The following is a 19,559-nucleotide window of genomic DNA, read 5'->3' as shown; positions in this document are numbered from 1 at the left end:
TGGTAATTGTTCAACAAAGTATTGATAGTTGTGTAAATATTGCCATACTAACAGTTGTCTGAAGTTTGGTTTGATTGTTATCCATTACATTTCTTTCTATCAAAGTTATCTGATATATTATCAATCTGAATTTGTTCTGACAGTTCAACTCTGATTTCTTATCATATTTTATTACCATTTTATAAACTAGAGCAAATAAACTGTGATGATGTAAGAAATGTTGTCTGAATAAATTTTGGTTTGACAGTTAATTTAATTTTTACAGTGAAGACTATGCAGTGCTATTTTATATTTAATTATTTGTTTTCTGTACCTGTACACCTACAAACATGAAACAACTTAAACATTGTGCAATTAGCACAAATAAATAAATAGAATGAACATTTAAATGAAACAATTTCAAACAGGGCCCACCGGTACAACCTGCACCGGGGCCCTGCAAACCCCAGCTACGGCCCTGATATGGTGTATTCACTTCTCACTGCTGTGTGTGTGTGGGTGCACTTGGATGGATTAAATGCAGAGCACCAATTCTGAGTATGGGTCACCATACTTGGCAAATGTCACGACATAAGGTGAACTGTGACATATTATACCCAAATAATTTTCATACAGTTTACAACTAGTGAAATTAGTGAAACTGTGTAAATAGCACAAACAAATAAACAGAATGAACACACAAAATAAACACTTTCAAACAGGCTGCTAACCCCAGCTACGGCCCTGCATTCAGATAAAAGAACCTGAAAGTATGGATCCATCCTGCCTTGCTCTGTGGTTCAGGCTGGTGGTGGTGGTGTAATGGTGTGGAGGATATTTTCTTGCCACACTTTGGGTCCCTTAGCACCAAATGAGCATCGTTTACACGCCAACGTCTTCCTGAGTATTGTTGCTGACCATGTCCATGACACCATGACACAAAGCTCAAATCATCTCAGACTGGTTTGTTTTACATGACGATGAGTTCACTTTACTCAGATGACCTCCACAGTCACCAGATCTCAATCCAGTAGAATTGCTTTGGGATGTGGAGGAATGGGAGATTCACATCATAGCTGTGCAGCTGATAAATCTGCAGCAACTGCATGAAGTTATCATGTCAATATGGGCCAAAATCTCTGAGAAATGTTTTCAACAGAATTAAGGCAGCTCTGAAGGCAAAAGGGGGTCCAACCTGGTACTAGCAAGGTGCACCTAATAAAGCGGGCAGGGAGTGTATGTATGCATGCATGTATGTATGTGTGTGTGTGTGTGTGTGTGTGTACATAATCAGAATCAGAATCAGAATCAGAAAGAGCTTTATTGCCAAGTATGCTTGCGCATACAAGGAATTTGTTTTAGTGACATAAGCTTCCAGTAAACAGACACACAACAACATACAGAAAAAAAAAAAAAAAAAAAAAAAATTTACGGGAGAATTACAAATTGGCAAATAAATAAGTGTATAAACAATTGTGCTATAAATGATAATGGAATAGGATTGAGTGAGATGCAGGAATGTTCTAGGATGGAGGGGTAACAAATAAATATAAGGATATTGCACATTTTTGCATAAGCAATACATTTAATGTACATGTATGTAGTAAAGTCACCTTTATTTATATAGCGCTTTTAACAATACAGATTGTGTCAAAGCAACTGAACAGCATTAAGTCGGAAAATAGTGTCAGTAATGCAAAAAGGCAGTTCATCATTGAATTCAGTTATGTCATCATCCAGCTCAGTTCAGTTTAAATAGTATCTGTGCAATCAAGTTGACGATATCGCTGGAAATGAAGTGTCCCCAACTAGACCAAAACATCGGTGACAGAATGGAGAAAAAACTTTGGGAGGAACCAGGCTCAGCATGTAGAAAATGTATATGAGTACCATGTTCAACAAAACCAAATCATTGACAGATGTTTGATATGTTCGTACTGCTCTGACGTGACATCTTGAAGAATCACTGCGCATGCGCAGACGACCACCGCTCTCCTCACTGCGCATGCGCTGAGACTGAGATTCTCGTCGCAAATGTCAGCGGTACGAACAAACACCGACAGACTCTCTCAGCAGTTCAGTGCGAGGACGAGAAATGAGTGATTTCTACAGCCGTGACGTTCATTCTCAATAAAACATACAAGCTTAAAGCGAAAGGAACTGACGGAGACATGGAGCAGGAGTTTGAGGACATAGACTCAGAGGGCCGCTGGCAGAACCTTTATTTAGTAAGTGAGGCTAAGACAGCTAGCATGCTAATGAGCCACGCAATCTACATTTAGCTGTGAGAGTAATGTCTTTTATCTCCTTGTCGCTTTTCAAACTTTAATTCCCTGTGCTGTCACTCTTCTCCTTTTGACTGTTGATGAAACTGGATAAAGTGAAAGTGAAGCTGTGAAGCCGGGATGTTATGGTTGTTGTTCTGTTGTAAACTTGTGAGTGAAACTGTAAGTTAAGTTAACTGCGGCTCAGAATCAAGTGAACCGACTACATACACAACACGTTTGAGCATTGTAGACTGTTTAATTAACGTTACTTCCTGTTTAATTATTATATTAATTGTTTTGTCAGAACAACAGAAAGCACAGTGGTCATAAATTGGACAACCTGATTGAAATCGTAATGTATCTTAACTGACCACAGTATACAACATTTTAACGTGACATTAATGACCGAAATGCTGTCTTTGTAGGCAACACAGACTAGGTTTTTAGACACAGACATCTTAAGACAACAGTGAAACCCATTCCTCCATTTATACGAATAACAGCTGTTCGCTATTTCTGATTTATACACATTTATTTACTGTAAACAGCAACTGTTACGTTTTCCTGTTATCACTAATTGAATGTCCTAAAAACTGAAAACTACAGGACAGCCTGTTGAATATAACTTCTTTGTAGTCTTCTTTACATTTACTATCCTACACACACTGAAACATTAAAGTATAAACGTCTATTAAAAGGATATCATGTTTATAGGCCTCATTTAATTGTTTTATTGAGTGCTGGGTGAGTTTGTGTGTAGCTAAACAAACAACATGTAGCTTCCTTGATTTGTTTCCAGTAATACAATGTTACTACTTCTGGGATTAGTTCTGTCACAATTGACATGATCAGCTAATTTCTTTTAAATGTGCTTTTCCTGTCCTGCGTTTGCAGACTCGGGCGTTTAACTGAAATGAAACTCGATGAACCTAATGAATCAGTAATGACCCGATCTATCTGTTGTTTTGAAGCCCTTTTCCAGGAAATACTCAAGTGTTTGAATGTTTTCCTTTCCCAGGAAATACGCAACCAATCACACGAATGTGCTTTCAAAGTGGCCAAGTATCCGGAGAATCGCAATCGGAACAGATACAGAGACGTGAGCCCTTGTAAGTAACGTGGGATAAGGATTCCTCTCTTGGCATTGTAATGCAACTGGTCTGTGATGTTGCGTTTGACATTGTTTAACTTTTTCCCAAACATATCAGTTGACCACAGTCGGGTGAAATTAGAAAGCACAGAAAATGACTACATCAATGCCAGCCTGGTGGTAATGGAAGAAGCCCAGAGAAGATACATACTTACCCAGGTGAGTGAACACCACCCAGACCACTAAACTTACCCCTGGAGCGCCCAGGTCCTTAAATAGTCTTAAATGCAATAAAAAAAGTAATGGTTAACAATTTCATTCAAATAGTCATTTGAAGCGGTCTTAAATTTAGGAATGTAAAAATATTAATCACAACATGGCCTAATGTGATTATTAAAATTCATAAGAATGTGATTGAATTAAATAAATGTGAGCATTGCATGTTTAAAGTCAAAATGTGATGCTGTTGTAGATCACAATCAATAAATAATGCACATTTCTGCCAAGTGATTGCTAATTATCTACTGTTGGTGAATCATGATGGTGTTTACTTTATGGTGTTTATATTGTAATGTGTTGTAGATGTTTATAATAGAGCAGATTTAATCTCCTTTATCTTTTTAAATGAGCAGCAGGATATAGTACAGCATATACCGTTCAAAATAAGAGTCTTGTGTATTTCAAAAAAAAAATCTGAGAAAAAATACATGCATTTATCGAGGCAGACATGCCTCTTTACAATAAAACAAATACATACATGTCAATGCAAAGACAGCATTTCATGTCTGCCAATGATCATGGAAATGAAATACTCAGGTTTATATACACATGATTTGTATTTTCCTCATTGTACTATGTACAAGAACAACAGGAGCTACTTGTAATTCTTAAAAATCTTACCTTACAGATCGTTTCTGTTTCAAGAGAAGTTGTAGGTCATATATGTGTGTGTGTGTGTGTGTGTGTGTGTGTGTGTGTGTGTGTGTGTGTGTGTGTGTGTGTGTGTTATGCCAATCCATTAATCAAATGAAGGTGGCTCTGGTTTTTAGACATTTCTTTGTAATTACTTTTTTACTGGCTGCCAGAAGAGATAACATCAGTTTCTTATCTTTATCTTATTTCACCCATCAAAAGAAAATAGCCAAATATAAATTATTATATATTTATAATATATTTATGTATTTAAATGTATGTAATATATTTATTAGACAAATATTAAGATTCACAATTAAAAGGAATGGTCACCTCAAAAACAGCTTGCAAATTTCTTTTAATCCCTTGCCAAAACTCGGTTAATTTCTGACTGCCAAAAATATGATAATGGTTAGCTTCCCTATCCCCACATAATCTCCAGCAGATTTCTGTTTTGGCGTTATAATAAACTTAATGACATTCTTCCAACAGAAGTCTCTCCATATTGCTGAGCTTGTAGATTTTCTTTGTATCTTACGAGATTTTTCCACAATCATCATCAGTAATATTCATATTTCTCTCCCTGCTTCATTCGTCTTGAACATATAGTGTATTATCAGGCAGTGCTTGGAGAAATCCTTAATATAATTTATAAATAATCTTAAAAAAAATCTTTTTGATTAATCCCATATTTTACCTTTAAGGATTCAGGCGTGTTTTTGTTTTAAAGTTCTGCGATATGCATAAAATATATTTTTACCTGATATTATTAGTGTTTTGATACACAATAAACTGTATCTGACATTTCAGTAAAAGTCAACTCTTGTAGCTTTTCTGTTCCCGTTGCATAAAAGACTAAGAACATTTTTAACACATTCAACATATAGATTTTACCAGCACAATAATCTGTTTATAGCCTTTTTTTAAACACATTATCATTGCATCAGCAAAATGAAATGATATATTTGTACTTAAACCGACTTCAGTTTGTACAGTCAAACCAAATTTTATTCAGACACCTTCAACATTTCACACATTATCACAGTTTATCCACTATAGTTTAGAAAATGGTAATAAAATATGACAAGAACTAGTTAAACTGTGTCAGAACAAATGCATCTTTATAAAGTCAGATAACACTTAAGCAAACGTGGTCAGGTCAAAGTGTCTGAATAATTTTTGATCCCAAATATGTGTAAGTTTTACTGATATGAATATTTTTTGGGTATAATATGACACAGTTTACTTTATTTTACTATCTTCACTTACATAAAATTATGATAGTGTCCTTTACCCACTAGTGATGACCACTATATAATTATATGGGTTTGTTCTCTACGGTATTCACTTTATTTGTGCAGGTCTTAAAAAAGGAGCAGTGTATTTCATGCTGTTTATGATAATTGAGAATGTGTGACCAACAATATGACACTAGCTCTCATATGAATATGAGGAATCAGGGAAAGAATCAGTCATAGGACTTCCATAAATATTTTCAATTCTTTTCAATGCTAGAAAGGTTTTCTTTTGATGTGTGACTAATATGCCTTAAGCAGGCATTTTTTTTGTCTTAAGTTATTTTCAGTGGGCTAAAGCCAGGGACTGTCCCCTTATAGAAACCTGTGGTGAAGTGGCCTTGATCAGGCACACAGAACAGGATCGTAAATAACTGGTCAGCTTTTAGTTAAACTTTTATCAACACTATTAAGTTACTTTTACTCCATCTCTGGCAGTTAGTTTACAGAGAGGTTACTACTGGATGATGTAGGCAGGTGGTAGGTTTTTACAAATGTCTGTTACAGCCAAGCTGTGTGGGTTGCATTTCGAAGGTCACACGCTCTCAAATACATTAGTCAGGCATTTGAGATGCATGTTTGGTTTGATATTTTTTAACAAATGTGTAGGTGTGCCAGACTGTTTGGCATTACATTATTTTTGCGTAGGTAACTACTGAAGATGTGCATGACATGTTTTGAAAATCAGCTAGTGTTTACTCATCAATGAGTGGTCAACTCGACAAAGTTTGGAGTTGGGTTCAAATTTCTTAAGGGACCTATATTACATAAGACATGTAACACATTCTTGTGACCATTGTGGCCCATCCCTACTATTTGTTCACTTTTTTGTGTGTTTCTTTATTGTCAGGGTCCTCTGAGAAACACCTGTGGTCACTTTTGGCTGATGATCTGGGAGCAGGAGACCAAAGCTGTTATCATGCTCAACAGAGTAATAGAGAAAGGCTCTGTAAGTGTAATTGATCCAAACCTTTTCTCTTTAAAAGCACCACTCTAAGAGCGTCAGCCTCCTCACTCTTTCATACTACAGTGAAATGTAATGTTTGTCTTTCAGTTCATATTACAGAGCTCAGCAAATCCTTAGGGAGTGTACATAAGTAGCATATCATTAAAGAATTTATGTATGTGTAGAAGTGCGATTTTGTTCTTGAAAACTATTAAAAATTAATTTAAATAAGACTTAAAATAAATTTAAATAGTAGATGAAAAAAATTGCATAGTAATAAACATAGAATTACTAAAGTAACTACTTGGAAATACATATTTAAAGTGCTTAAATGACTAAAAATAAAGCTGAAATAAAGCTAAACAGAAATATTCAACAACAAAAATAAAGCACTTTGTGAATTGAATAAAAATAAAAGCTTATTCAAATGATTAAAACCAAATGCAATGCAGTTTATACATATTATGATGAACAAGATTTAATGACTAAATTTAAAATTCATAAATGTATGATATTTGCCAAGGGTTCTTTCCCTTTTTAAAATAAATTTGAAGACCTTTTTGAAATGAATGCAAAGATAGTCTTTCTCTATCTTCAACATCTCAGATCATCTTTATTTGTCATTGACCACTTAATATCACTTCGTGTTGGGTGATAAATGCCATTAGTGGGTGTAACTGAAACTGTTTCGGTAAAAATACATTTTGGACAGTTAAATTAAAATAATCATCAAAGGTTTGTGGACTGTAGATTGTGTAAATTGTGCACTGACCTCAGCAGTCAAATGAGGCTGTTTTCACAACATCTTTACCAGCCTTTTGGTTTTAAAACAAAATATTCATATCAGGAAGTTGTTGGCTTTTACTGCTGAGTTTTAAACAAAGGAAATATATTTCGCTTTACTTTTCATTATTTCTACACATTCCTTAATGCAGGAAAAGTGTGCACAATACTGGCCGACACAAGAAGAACGAGAGATGTCGTTCCGTGACACTCGATTTGTGGTAACACTAGTGTCAGAGGACGTAAAGTCATATTATACCACCAGAGTGCTGGAACTCCAGAATGCAAATGTAAGTTTCACTCATTGACCACTGAAAATCACAATCTTGATCACACAGTGCTATCTTATGTCTTCACATGCAGATTTAAATTGCAGTTCTGGACTTCAGCGATACTAATATTCTGTACAATTCTTGTCTGTTCTGATTTTTATTATTATTATTGTTCATTTATCCACTTAGACGGGGGAGACGAGAGAGATCTATCACTTTCACTATACCACATGGCCTGACTTTGGCGTCCCAGAATCCCCAGCCAGCTTCCTGAATTTCCTGTTAAAGGTGCGGGAATCTGGCTCACTCGGGATGGATCACGGTCCAGCAGTTGTCCACTGCAGTGCAGGAATCGGCCGATCGGGAACATTCTCCCTTGTCGATACTTGTCTCGTCTTGGTGAGTTGGATCTCTAAAACTAGGAGCCTACAGTATATATATATTTTTAATGCAGTTGTTTTTTGTTTTTTTTTGTTGACTTCTTAATGGCAAACCCTGTAATCAGGAATTCTTCTTCTATCAGAGCAATTTATAGTTTTGCTGTGGACTGTAGGTCACTGAAAGTCTGATTTTTTTGTTATACGAGAACAAATAAGACTCCAGCATCTCCTGCTGGCATAGAATGAATTTGCATTTTCATTAAGTCCACCTGATTTACGCAGCAAACATATTTTGGTTGTTATCAAAAAAATATCTACTCTAGAGGGACTTGGCTGTTGTTATTGATTCTATTTGGAAGTCTACCGGAAGTTAAGTTAGGGCCACAAAAGCGCACATACGCAGTAATGTTTGTTTATGTTGTTTGCCGTTGAAACTGTTTATATACTTCTTAAGCTTTTTGTAATGTCTAATTTTAAGCATTTTAGCTTTTATATCAACATCCAGTCAAGTGTGTTCAACGTTATGATGGTAGCATTTTTAGGGCACAAACCACTAGGGGCCAACCATGATGTAAAAAAAAGAATGACACCTCAACTGTCCACCACGGTTCAGCCTGTAGGCTCAATTGTGTGTGGAGGAGTCGGGCCCGAATTGGCGCGAAAATTCACAAAATGTGACGTCATGCGCGTTCTCGTCTACTTGGGCTTACAACCGTACGGCACGTCAGCCATTATAGTAAGCAGCGGCAATATTGTTTTCAAATGGACTCTGCGGATGGAAAGAAGCGACCAGCCTCCAGCACAATTCAGACACCCACGGACACTCCTCGTAAGTAAAAAAAAAAAAAAAAAGAGTGTGCGCACTGAGAACGAGCATGAGACTGGCTGCAGTTCCTCTAACGGCCACTGGTGTCAGTAACGGTTAGAAATTTCAGAACCTACGCAATGCTCCTTTAATATGCGAATGGATTTTTGGATATCTTTAATGTTGTTGCCATGGCAATTTATTAAAGTAACAGTAAAAAAAATTTAAGTAATTTTCTTATATCTTTAACGTGCATTATCCAAACACTTCAAAACTTTTTATATGTGGAGAACAATTCTTTCTGAGAAAAAAAGCATTAGACATTTCAAGCTGTGATAATAAGGTTGTCCACTAGATATAGTCATAGTAATGATAGTATATGAAATCTTTTATGACTTATCCTTTTTCTGCTCTGTTTGCATTAGTTAAATTGACAAACAAATACATGGAATAAGCAAATATATACTGTACTGGTAATATAGTTTTATCTAATTATTTCACAAATGCTTAATCATTTAAAAAATGCTTATAAATCATAAATCAAACTTTTTGGAGCCAGGGTACCCTTACAATGGAGAATATTTTCCAAAGACCCTCTCATAATTATCAAGTGTTTAAAGGGTTAGTTCACTTCCAGAATAAACATTTTCTGATAAATCATCCAAGATGTTCATGTTTTTCTGTCTTCAGTTGGAAAGAAATTAAGGTTTTTGGACATATAATAAGTCCAATGTATAACAAGTCATATAATGGACTTAAATGGGGACCAATTGGCTGAAGGTCCAAATTTATTTTTTTCAGTGCACCTTCAAAGAGCTCTACATGATCCCAGCTGAGGATTAAGGGTCTTATCTAATGAAACCATAGGTCATTTTCTAAAAAAAATATACTTTTTAACCACAAATGCCCATTTTGCACTAGCGATGCGATGCACGCAAATTCAAGTATGACGTTAACACATTGGAAAGGTCACACGTGGTTAATTCTTTGTCTGTGTACTCCGGTACAAAAAGTTAGGGTAGGGCAAAAAACTCCATCTTATTTTCTTCTCCAACTTCAAAATCATCCAACATCGTTGTTTTTCATTTTATTGTAAAGGGCGTTTGACTTTCTTTGCACATTCGATTGTAAACACTGAGTCGGTGCTTCCGCCTACATCACGCGTGACCTTTCCAACGTGATTATTTAATGCGTGAAGTTGAGCTACTGCAAGACGATTATTTGTGGTTAAGAAGATAACATTTGGTGAAACATTTGGTGTCTAAACTATTTTTTAATATGTAAAGAAGCCTTTGTACTTCTCTCGTGTCTGAATATCTACTTAAAACCGCATGCTTTACGTATGCAAAAATGGGTCTGGAAAAACACCACGGCATGGAGATGCTCGCGCCAACTGGCACAACCTATGTATTTGACAACAAACAATTTCAATTGAGTCACTGAATGCTATTTGTATTTTAGCTTTCTCATTAAATTTGATGATGAAGAAGCTGCAATGTCAAGTTTGCAATGCTAGAACTGATATGTTGTGTGCGCACAGGAGGGCTAGTGTTGTGAAGAATTCTTCACCCCTGCCAGATTATGCACCCCCTTGCATTGGTAGGTTAAGGAGTAGATGTGGGGGAGGGGCTCGGATTAGGGGTAGGGTTAGGATTAGGCGATCAGTTAGTGACTTCAACGAGGGGGTGCAGAATTTGGCACAACATCGGCGCAAACGTTTGGATTTTATCAGCTGTGCTCTTATCTGTTAAATAAGAGTAAGACATCATTCAAAGTGGTCTGTTTTATTGGTACATTTAAAATAACAGTGAAACCATGTACTTTTGTAAAATAAACTAAACAAAATGCGTATGCCATCTGTGAACTTCTTCCTGAAATTAAGAAAAACTCAGCGATACTGTTTACTTGTCAAACAGACATGAGAAACATATTTATAAAAACCATTAAATGCCCGTTTTTAAGTGTTTGTTTTTCTTAGGCTATTTGACATTAAAAGCATTATATAAGTCCTTTTGGAACATAATGTCATATTTCAGAAGATTAAGAAAATACGACTTTGAAAACCCCTATTCTAGAATAACCCTTTCATCGCTGTAACGCTTAAAACCAGACTACCAGAGGGTTACAGCATGTGTCTGCTGTGCACTGTTTTCTGATGTCATCAGGGTGGAGGTTTCGCCAGTGGCTTGGGCCCGTCATTGCTGCTTGCAGCTATATTTAAATATTGAGTTTTTCCGAAATGTAAACCTGTTGGGGACAAACATTTTTGAAGTAGACCGTGAACAGTGATGCCACATCATGAGTTACACTTGAGGTATTGTGTTCTCAAGAGGTTCAGTGCATATATTGTTCTTCTTTTCTGTTTGTCTCCCTCTCAGGCTTAAAGATAATTAACCATTACTTTACTTTTCCGCTATGACTGATGTGTTCAGTTGGACAAAAGGAAAGACACGTTGGAGGTGGACATCAAAAAGATTCTTTTAGACATGAGGAAGTATCGGATGGGTTTGATTCAGACCCCAGACCAGCTGCGTTTCTCCTACATGGCTGTGCTGGAAGGTGCCAAGTACATTATGGGAGACTCATCTGTGCAGGCATGTCATCACCAGAGTATTTTGAACAGACTTATTATTAACTGCTAGACTTACTGTGTTTGTGTTTATGCTGGTTATTTATGTGTGTGCAGAAACAGTGGCGAGAGCTTTCCAGAGAGGACCAAGAGCCCATATCCGAGTCTCCCCCACCACCACAGCCTCCTAAATGCACAGAACGCTACAACGGCAGCAAGCTGTCTCATCTGGAAGATGGGATGGACCCAAAGACAGGAAAGAAAACCGGCCTAGAGACCCCCAATAAAGAATCAGACAGAGATGCTGGAACATAGTATGTAGCAAGACACTCAATTTTGCTGTTTCCAAACTTGCATGTGGCCAGTAAAGGCCATTCATCAAGCATGATTTCAGATGCTGGATTTAGTTGCCAAATGAATTCCAGCTGCCAGATGCTTAAACATAGCCGCTATGTTAAGAAAAACTAGTCTGACCAACTCTGTTAACCAAGGGGTGAGCAGTCTTACTTTTCGGATTCAAATGAGGCCAGTCTACTTTTTATGTAAATGACTTTAAAAAGTTATAACAAGTCTTCAAAAAAAAAAAAAAAGATATACTTGTAAGACTAGTCTTACCAGTTCCTGTATGACTTAAGAATTATAATTTAGAAAAGAAAAGAAAAAGGGGGTACGATCACTATCGGCCGATAATCATGTTGGGATGATTGATCGGCGGTCTCTAAAAAGGCAGATCTCAAAATAACGATCTCAAACTGCTGTGAGCGGTTTGGCACGACATGCAGCCGCACCGTCAAAGTCTCTGTCTGGTGAGGGTTAAATAATTATAATGCTATATTTCGTCATTAACTTATACATTAATTTTGAAAAACCTTGTGTGAGATGTAACTTCACAAACAGCGGGAGTGAATCACCGCACGCTCTCTCTCTCTCTCAAAATATGCAAATGGCTTCAAATCACTACAAATCGCATCTGTCTATAAGCGAGCTGCACAGTTGACACAAGAGTTGTCACTTGCACAATCAAGGCAATGTCACATCATCACTAAAGTTTATTAATTGCATTACTTTTTTGATTCTTGCCCATGTTTATCAATTAAGTGCTCAAAGTCTACTGTGTTTCACAAGAGCACTTTTCCCCTTTAAACCTAGAAAGAGCACTTTTAGATAAACAAGTTAATAAGATGGCACTTGTGGAAGAAGAAAAACAAAGTTCTTCATGAACGTCAGGATTGCTTGGAATAAATATAAAATAATAAATAAAAAAGGCAGTAGAGCTGACTATTTCTGTCAATGGTAAGTTTGTGATAACATAAGAAAGTAGTTTAAATGTTTTCCTACTTGCTTGAGCAAATGAATATATAAATCATGAAGTAAATGCTAAAGTAAAACCATTAAATAATGTGTTGCTTATATTTATTATTGTGTTTAAACATGTCTGTTAAAGATTGTATTACGGCACTGTGTAAAAAAAATAATAATAATAATTGCAATCCTGAAAAAGCATTTACAGTGAAAAAGTTTGGATTAAAAAATTAAAATAATGGATAAATGTTGCGTTTGTGCATTTGTTGTAAACGGCGAAGGATCAGTAGCAGACTCTTCTGCTGCTTCGCCTCTCGCAGGAGTCACCTAAGAGGGGAATTGACCGATTTTCAAAAAAGAAATTCAGGCCCTGAATAAATTTCTAAAAATCCTGATTGGAGTATCACTATATATAGTTATAAATGATAAAAAGAAGGCTTTAAAAAGATTGCTATCGGCAGATACTGCTTTCTGTGATCGGCCTCAAAAATCCTGATCAGAGCACCCCTAAAAGAAAAGAAGGTATATTTTAGAACCATTACCTTTTTGCATTGTTCAGTGTTTATTTCTAAATTTCTCTTTATTAACTCTCTATACTGTATTTCTAAAAGCTCATTTTCATTTCAGTAATGCAATATTATTATAAACTATGATTTGTGGAGGCATTATGATAAAGAGAATTTAGGAAGAAATGTGCTCAATTGACAAGAAAATAATGTCACCATGCAAAACATCTAAATGGTACTAAAACAACCTTTTTTTTAATGCAAAATATCTTTTCTAATTTCCTTTTGATTTTGGGGTTAAATGTTGCGATGAGATTCACACCATTTGTGTCATGAATAGATATTTTTTGTTTATGTTGATTTGCTTTTTGATTTTTTTGTTTCTGTTGCTTGCTTTGTTTTACTTATTGTTTCTGTTGCTTGCTTTTTGATTTTTTTGTTTGTCGCTTTTTTACTTTTTGTTTCTGTTGCTTGCTTTTTGATTTTTTGTTTCTGTCGCTTTTTGATTTTTTTGTCTGTTGATTTTTGATTTTTTGTTTGTCGCTTTTTATTTTTTGTTTCAGTCGCTTGCTCTTTATTTCTGTCGCTTGCTGTCATTTCTGTTTGTGCAGAGTTTTGTATTTAGTGATGACAAATAATTTTTTTCACTGAAAATGAGACCGTGTTAGAATATCACATTTTCATGTTATATTCTCTGTTTTCTCTTTTTCCAGTGGTCGCAAAAGACAAAGAGACGAGAAAATGTCCAACCCCAATCAGAAGACCCAGAAGCAGACAAAACCCAGGATCAACGACCCTGATAAGAAAAGAAAAAGGTGAAAATATCTGGTCCGTCTGGATGGAGTGTGATTTTTTTTATTTTTTTTGCTGTACTTCTCATTGACACGATGAATAATTTCAACATGTCTGTTCATGTAGAAGTAATGTAGTATAATACCACATATGCCTCAACAACCCACTCAGTTCTCATAATATCACTTGTTGTTTAGTGTCTCAGATGCTCATGCCTCACTAAACTAAGTTACCATTTAGTCTTTGAGCCATTTAGAGATTAAGCCATTTGCAGACTCGCAGACCAGGATATATATAAACAGGGGTTGGACAAAATAATGTGAATACCTGGGAAATAGGCAATACTTCTTTATTAAGGTGTTTTACCACCAATTGAATGTAGTACAGCTTTCAACCTTATTAGAATAGTCTCCATTTGAATGTTTGTCAATAAATCATATTCCAGTTACTCTCGAGATGTTGAAGGAACTCTTCGAAAATATCCACAGTGGTTTAATAGTTAGCTGATTGTCAGGTAACTTGTCTGGCCATGTTGCAGTTCATCTTTGTGCTCCAACAGACCAAGTTTTATGATCATGGCACCATCTTTATCACATTTTAGCATTGGTACACGTGTTTTAAAGTTTGATCAATTGCAGCTCTTTCCTGGATGTGTTGCCATAGCAGAGTTTTTGAGGAAATGGGGTCTTCGATGTGAATATTAGGGTTTGCAATCACTTTGCTGTTTTTCTTGCTGATGAAGTCTTGCCATGCTTTGTGTTCACAGTCATAATTGTTCTTGAAATCCCAAACAATTGGGCTGTTAAGGTTACAGATACTCTTGCTAAATGGGTTCCCATGGTTTGTCCTGTTGGGAAGTCTGACAAGTCGTCCATTTCATCCACAGCTTGTACTAACCATCTCAACATAACTTAGTACACTGATGTACAACCTAGAGAATATAGACAATGAAAGATTATTACGTTTGTTTTTTTCACTGTATCCTGCACAATTATTATTTTATTTTTTCCTGTAGTAATGGATCTTCACATTATTTTGTCAAACCACTACACTAGTGTTTCTTATCCATGTTGTATTTTGGGTCAGTTATAGCAGATGATTTAACAGCCCATGCAGAAGCAGTGCAGTCACACCAGTGAGGATCAGTGGACAGCTGTATAATTTCTGATATGTGGCATCTGCCCACAAAGAGATTAATTTTTATTTGAGGGTCAGTTTCTTTCAATTCAATTGGCATCTCTAATGGAGACTGAAATCTCAGTAAAACTAAGAATAAAAAAAAAAAACTGTGTAAACAATGTCACATGACGTCACACTTATCTTTGGAAAGGCATTATAGTAACGATAACTATAACCATGGTTTTGAGGCAGAAATAGTCCAGTGTTATGACATTATTCATTTAAGGGTTTGTACAACCTTTTGAGAGAGAAATATTAGCACTTTTCAATTTTCGACTATTTCCAGCACTTTAAGGTTATACAGTTATCCAATTTAAATTATATGTTTAATGGGATGATCAAAATATACTTTTTGGTTAACAAACGCGTGTTCAAAATGTAAAAAAAAAAAAAAAAAAGCGGAGGATCACTTATTGGCTAATAAGTCATTAATTTCCACTTTTTTTGCTTTAGATTTTGGCATTATAAAATCACTATGATAAAGTATCAACTCATCAAGAAATGTAATTTTGTCAAAGTTTTGCTGTGTGTGTGTGTGTGTGTGTGTGTGTGTGTGTGTGTGTGTGTGTGTGTGTGTGTGTGTGTGTGTGTGTGTGTGTGTGTGAGAGAAATAAGCAGTCACAAAGTGCCTCAAAACAAACTTGTCTTTGTCTTCAAATTGCAACTGCATCACATAAAGCAAGTATAAAGCACTTATTTTATAATAACTGAAGTTGTTGGTTAGTTTCACATATTACCGTAGAAGAATAACGGTACCTTACACAAGAGTAGAATATACAAATGATCCATATAAATTTAGATTTTACTGTTGTTAATAAATCATTTTTATATGCTTCCCAACTCGAGCTTAGGGAAACAAACTGCACTTTGTCCGTCTGAGATTACATGAAGAAACTGAGACCGACTAAATCCAGAAGAACTGATGATGACGTCTCCAAGATGCTTCAGGAAACCTTCCCGCAAAGCTGCCTGAAAAACTGTGCGCAAGTGCACCAAGGACAAAAGCTGTTTTAAACGCAAAGTGTGGACGCACCAAATGTGGAATTTAATTGATAAATAAAATCTATTTATGACATCATTTTTGAAAGCATCCTCATTTTACAGCATTTTTAGTGCCTCAAGTCTTTCAGTCGTGTGGCTTTGTAGGAAGGTTTCTTCAGATGTCTTGGAGTCGTCACAGTTTAGTCTGTCTCAGTTTCTTCATGTCATCACAGACAGACTGATGATGGTCAGATCAGATCTCTGTGAAGCACTGGCTGCTGTCAGACTTCTCGTTAACATTAGCTAACTACTTTAGGTAACATAAACTAAGAATGAACAATATTTCTTCAGCATTCATTAATCTTGTATTATATGGTTTATTTTGTATATGTGTACAGTATCCCCCATCATAAATGACCTTAACTGGTGCATGTGACAGAAAAAGAGGGCAAGAATTGAGAAAAACAGTCAGTATGGGTGTGGACACCCTGATCTAAATCGAGTCGGTTAGTGGGATGCTGATGTAATCAGACTGAGGGTGATTATGGCTCTGATGGCCTGTTTTAGAGCTTTTTAGAAGATATTTACATTTTCATAAGAAGCAGATTTCCCCTAAATGCTCATTGCTGAAACACAAGGATTTATTTAAACAAAATTAATTTAGGTGAAACAGATACTATTGTGATCTGTGCATACAACTTCACAGGTGTTCTTCATAAATATGTCACTACTGATTACACTAATGAGAAGTTCGGGAGAAATTAAAAAAATACAAGAACATTGTTTTTACAATGCTCTTAACTTTCTTTAGCTAATATGTCTTTTATTTGTATCTGTTGGTCTTTGGGGTGAAATATGTGATTTTGAGAACAAGCCGGTCATGTTGCACATGAACAGTGAGCAGGGTCAGGTCAGCGTCTGTGTAATTGTGTCTTGTATTGTGGTTGCAGTCTGGGCTGTATTTGCTGTACGTGACACAGCGAGTGCTGCCCTGTTGGGAAACCTCCCCAGTGAGGCAGCAATGGCGCATCTGCGGGATTTTTGTAAAGACAAGCTTGTCCGGGCTCTTCAGAATCCTCCGTCTGTACGTGAGAGTCAGACTCGGGCCTTGTGTGCTGTGATATGCTGCTGTGGAGCTTGCTGCTGTTCTCATGGCCATGGCTAAGACTAAGCTTCAGCATGGTGTTGTGGTTTTGCTTTTTTTCCAAATTTAGAAGACTGCTCTCTCTGTTGAATGAGATTTAAAGTGTGTTCACAATGACTAATATAAATAAAACCTTAAGTCTTTTTAGGGGTGTAGATATGGTGTTTTAGATAGATATGTGGTGGAGATCTTGGCACAGCCACAGTGCAATAATACTGTGTGTGTGTGTGTGTGTGTGTGTGTGTGTGGTTTGCGTGCAGCACTTGTATGTTTCTGCAGACTGAGCTAAGAGTGTGTTTTGTTTGGTTAATCGCGTGTCACCTAAAATAGATTTATTTCTTTATTTTTCATCTAAAAGTTAATTTTAGTCTGCCATTCTGACTAAAATCCTGCATGTATAACAAGATTATTAAGCCTAAAACGTCTCACTTACCTTCCTGCCCCGCATTTATCACACTCAGGGTTTGCCGTATTTTCTTTATCGCACCATTGGAATTGCAGCAACTTTGAAATGATCCCACTTAATATTTATCATTGAATGGGTGAATAAATGTGGATAAATATCAGTCAGGTGGATAACGATGGACGACGTAATCTAAACCAGTGCTTCTCAACTAAAGCAAGCTCCCTTGATAAATGTGCATTTCTTAAAATGTTTAAAATAGTTATATCATTATAGTCTTAATTAAAATGCTTAAAAACACATACACATACAAAAAAAAGTTTAGCTTGGTCCTTATTGACCGTTAAAGGTGGAGTAAGTCCAATGTCTCCTCCACATCTAGAGTAGACACGCCCCTTACTGCTGATTGGCTACAATTGTTTGGTACTCTGCCTTACTCAGTTGTGTAAAGCATTTTCTTAAAAACACACACCCCACCTTTAATGCCCCTGCTGCATGGTGGACATTAACTGCCTATTATTACTGATGCAATGCATGCAAATGTGAATGCAGAGTTACCTCTAATACTGTGTTATTAAACTATTGGCGAGTCCGAGTATTTTAGTACAGCTTTGGAGTGACATTACTGAAATATGGAGGTTCACAGAGAATTGTTTTCGAATTGCATTGTGCAGTTTTGAATCATGAGGTGTTGGCCTAATTCCCAGCCTTGATTCCTGCAAAAATGTCTGTTGCCTTCAGTTATATTTAACACAGTCCTTCGGAGCTCAGAAGCCCAAGTCTCTACTAGGGAACATCAGCATTTATGATAAGTTCTGTTTTGTGTTCATAGAAGAAAGTCAACCATGCAGGTTTATGGGCGAAGGACATTAACATTGTGATTGAAATATGACATATTTGACTGTGATTTGTGATTGTATCGACAGAGCGAGAACAACCAGTGACTCCTAACTCCATGGCAACCTCAGCGAGAGATCTCCATCCCATAATGCCCTCCCATCCACCCCTGTGTTTTCAGAAGTCGTTTACAGCATGAACTCTTCTTTGAACATGAACGTTTCTCCACTCCCAACAACAGCACACACCAGCACTATATCTGTGGATGAAACTCTGTGATATATAGAGGACAACGCATCGCCATTGTTTTGGATTGGTTTTAATTTCATTGGACCTATTTAGTCTTTGTTTTTGTTAGTTTTTTTGCTTTTTGTTTTGTTGGAAAAAGCAGCAGGATCTGAAGTAGGTCTATGCATTTCTAATGCTGTTCATACATTGTATTTTTAGACTACTTTTTTTCAGAGGCAAAATGAAATGCTCTATTTTTTATATGAAATTACTTGAAATTTCCTATCATATCTACAGGGCTTGTATGCTCAAATCCAGTTTGTGAGATTGATAAATGACGTCTTAAGCTGAAGAGTGCTCACATCGTGTACATAGTGTACCTTATGAGATGTAAAAAAAACAAAAGAAGAAAAAACTGATTGTACAAAATGATGACCAGACATTGCATTTGTTTACGACACACCGAACAAACCAGCAGTGTCTGAGTGTTGAACAGTCTTACTTTTCTTTATCCAAGAGTAGGATCCATGAATAAAACTGCTATCATTTAGTTTCTGTAACACTGTGTTGTGTCATTCACTTTTTTCAAACGGTCACACACCAGGCTACAATCACAGCCATTTAAATCTTCCTGTACACCTAACTAGCTGTACTGTACAATATTACATAGTTTCTCTTGCTGTTTGCTGACTTTGTGTTTGGAGTGAGGGTAAAACTAGTGTTTTAAGATGTGTCCAATTCATAATTCACCCCAAAATAAGACCATGTTTGAGAGCTTTAAGCCTTTTTTTGACTATGTTCATCACAGTTCAGCACATGGTTTAAAAATGGTTACTGTAATACATGCACAGAGTTTATATATATATTAGGGCTATATATATATATATAT

General features: G+C 36.3%; 1 protein-coding gene across 1 annotated transcript; it reads left to right on the top strand.

Annotated features, from left to right (window-relative positions):
* Positions 1-1,979: 1,979 nt before the first annotated feature.
* Positions 1,980-19,230, top strand: LOC132104487 (tyrosine-protein phosphatase non-receptor type 2-like). Its single transcript, XM_059509980.1, has 10 exons — positions 1,980-2,207; positions 3,265-3,355; positions 3,455-3,555; positions 6,394-6,492; positions 7,425-7,562; positions 7,734-7,943; positions 11,162-11,323; positions 11,416-11,612; positions 13,820-13,921; positions 18,532-19,230. The coding sequence occupies exons 1-10, from the start codon at positions 2,151-2,153 to the stop codon at positions 18,554-18,556; spliced, it is 1,182 nt and encodes a 393-aa protein (XP_059365963.1). The 5' UTR covers positions 1,980-2,150; the 3' UTR covers positions 18,557-19,230.
* Positions 19,231-19,559: the final 329 nt, after the last annotated feature.

Source organism: Carassius carassius, chromosome 25, assembly GCF_963082965.1.
Source record: "Carassius carassius chromosome 25, fCarCar2.1, whole genome shotgun sequence".
NCBI lineage: Eukaryota > Metazoa > Chordata > Actinopteri > Cypriniformes > Cyprinidae > Carassius > Carassius carassius.
This window is presented reverse-complemented; position numbering and strand designations above follow the sequence as displayed.

Coding starts and splice junctions, on each gene's coding strand:
- LOC132104487 (XM_059509980.1), top strand. CDS start 2,151: ATGGAGCAGGAGTTTGAGGACATAGACTCAGAGGGCCGCTGGCAGAAC. Junction 3,356..3,454: donor ATACAGAGACGTGAGCCCTT/GTAAGTAACGTG, acceptor CAAACATATCAG/TTGACCACAGTCGGGTGAAA. Junction 3,556..6,393: donor GAAGATACATACTTACCCAG/GTGAGTGAACAC, acceptor CTTTATTGTCAG/GGTCCTCTGAGAAACACCTG.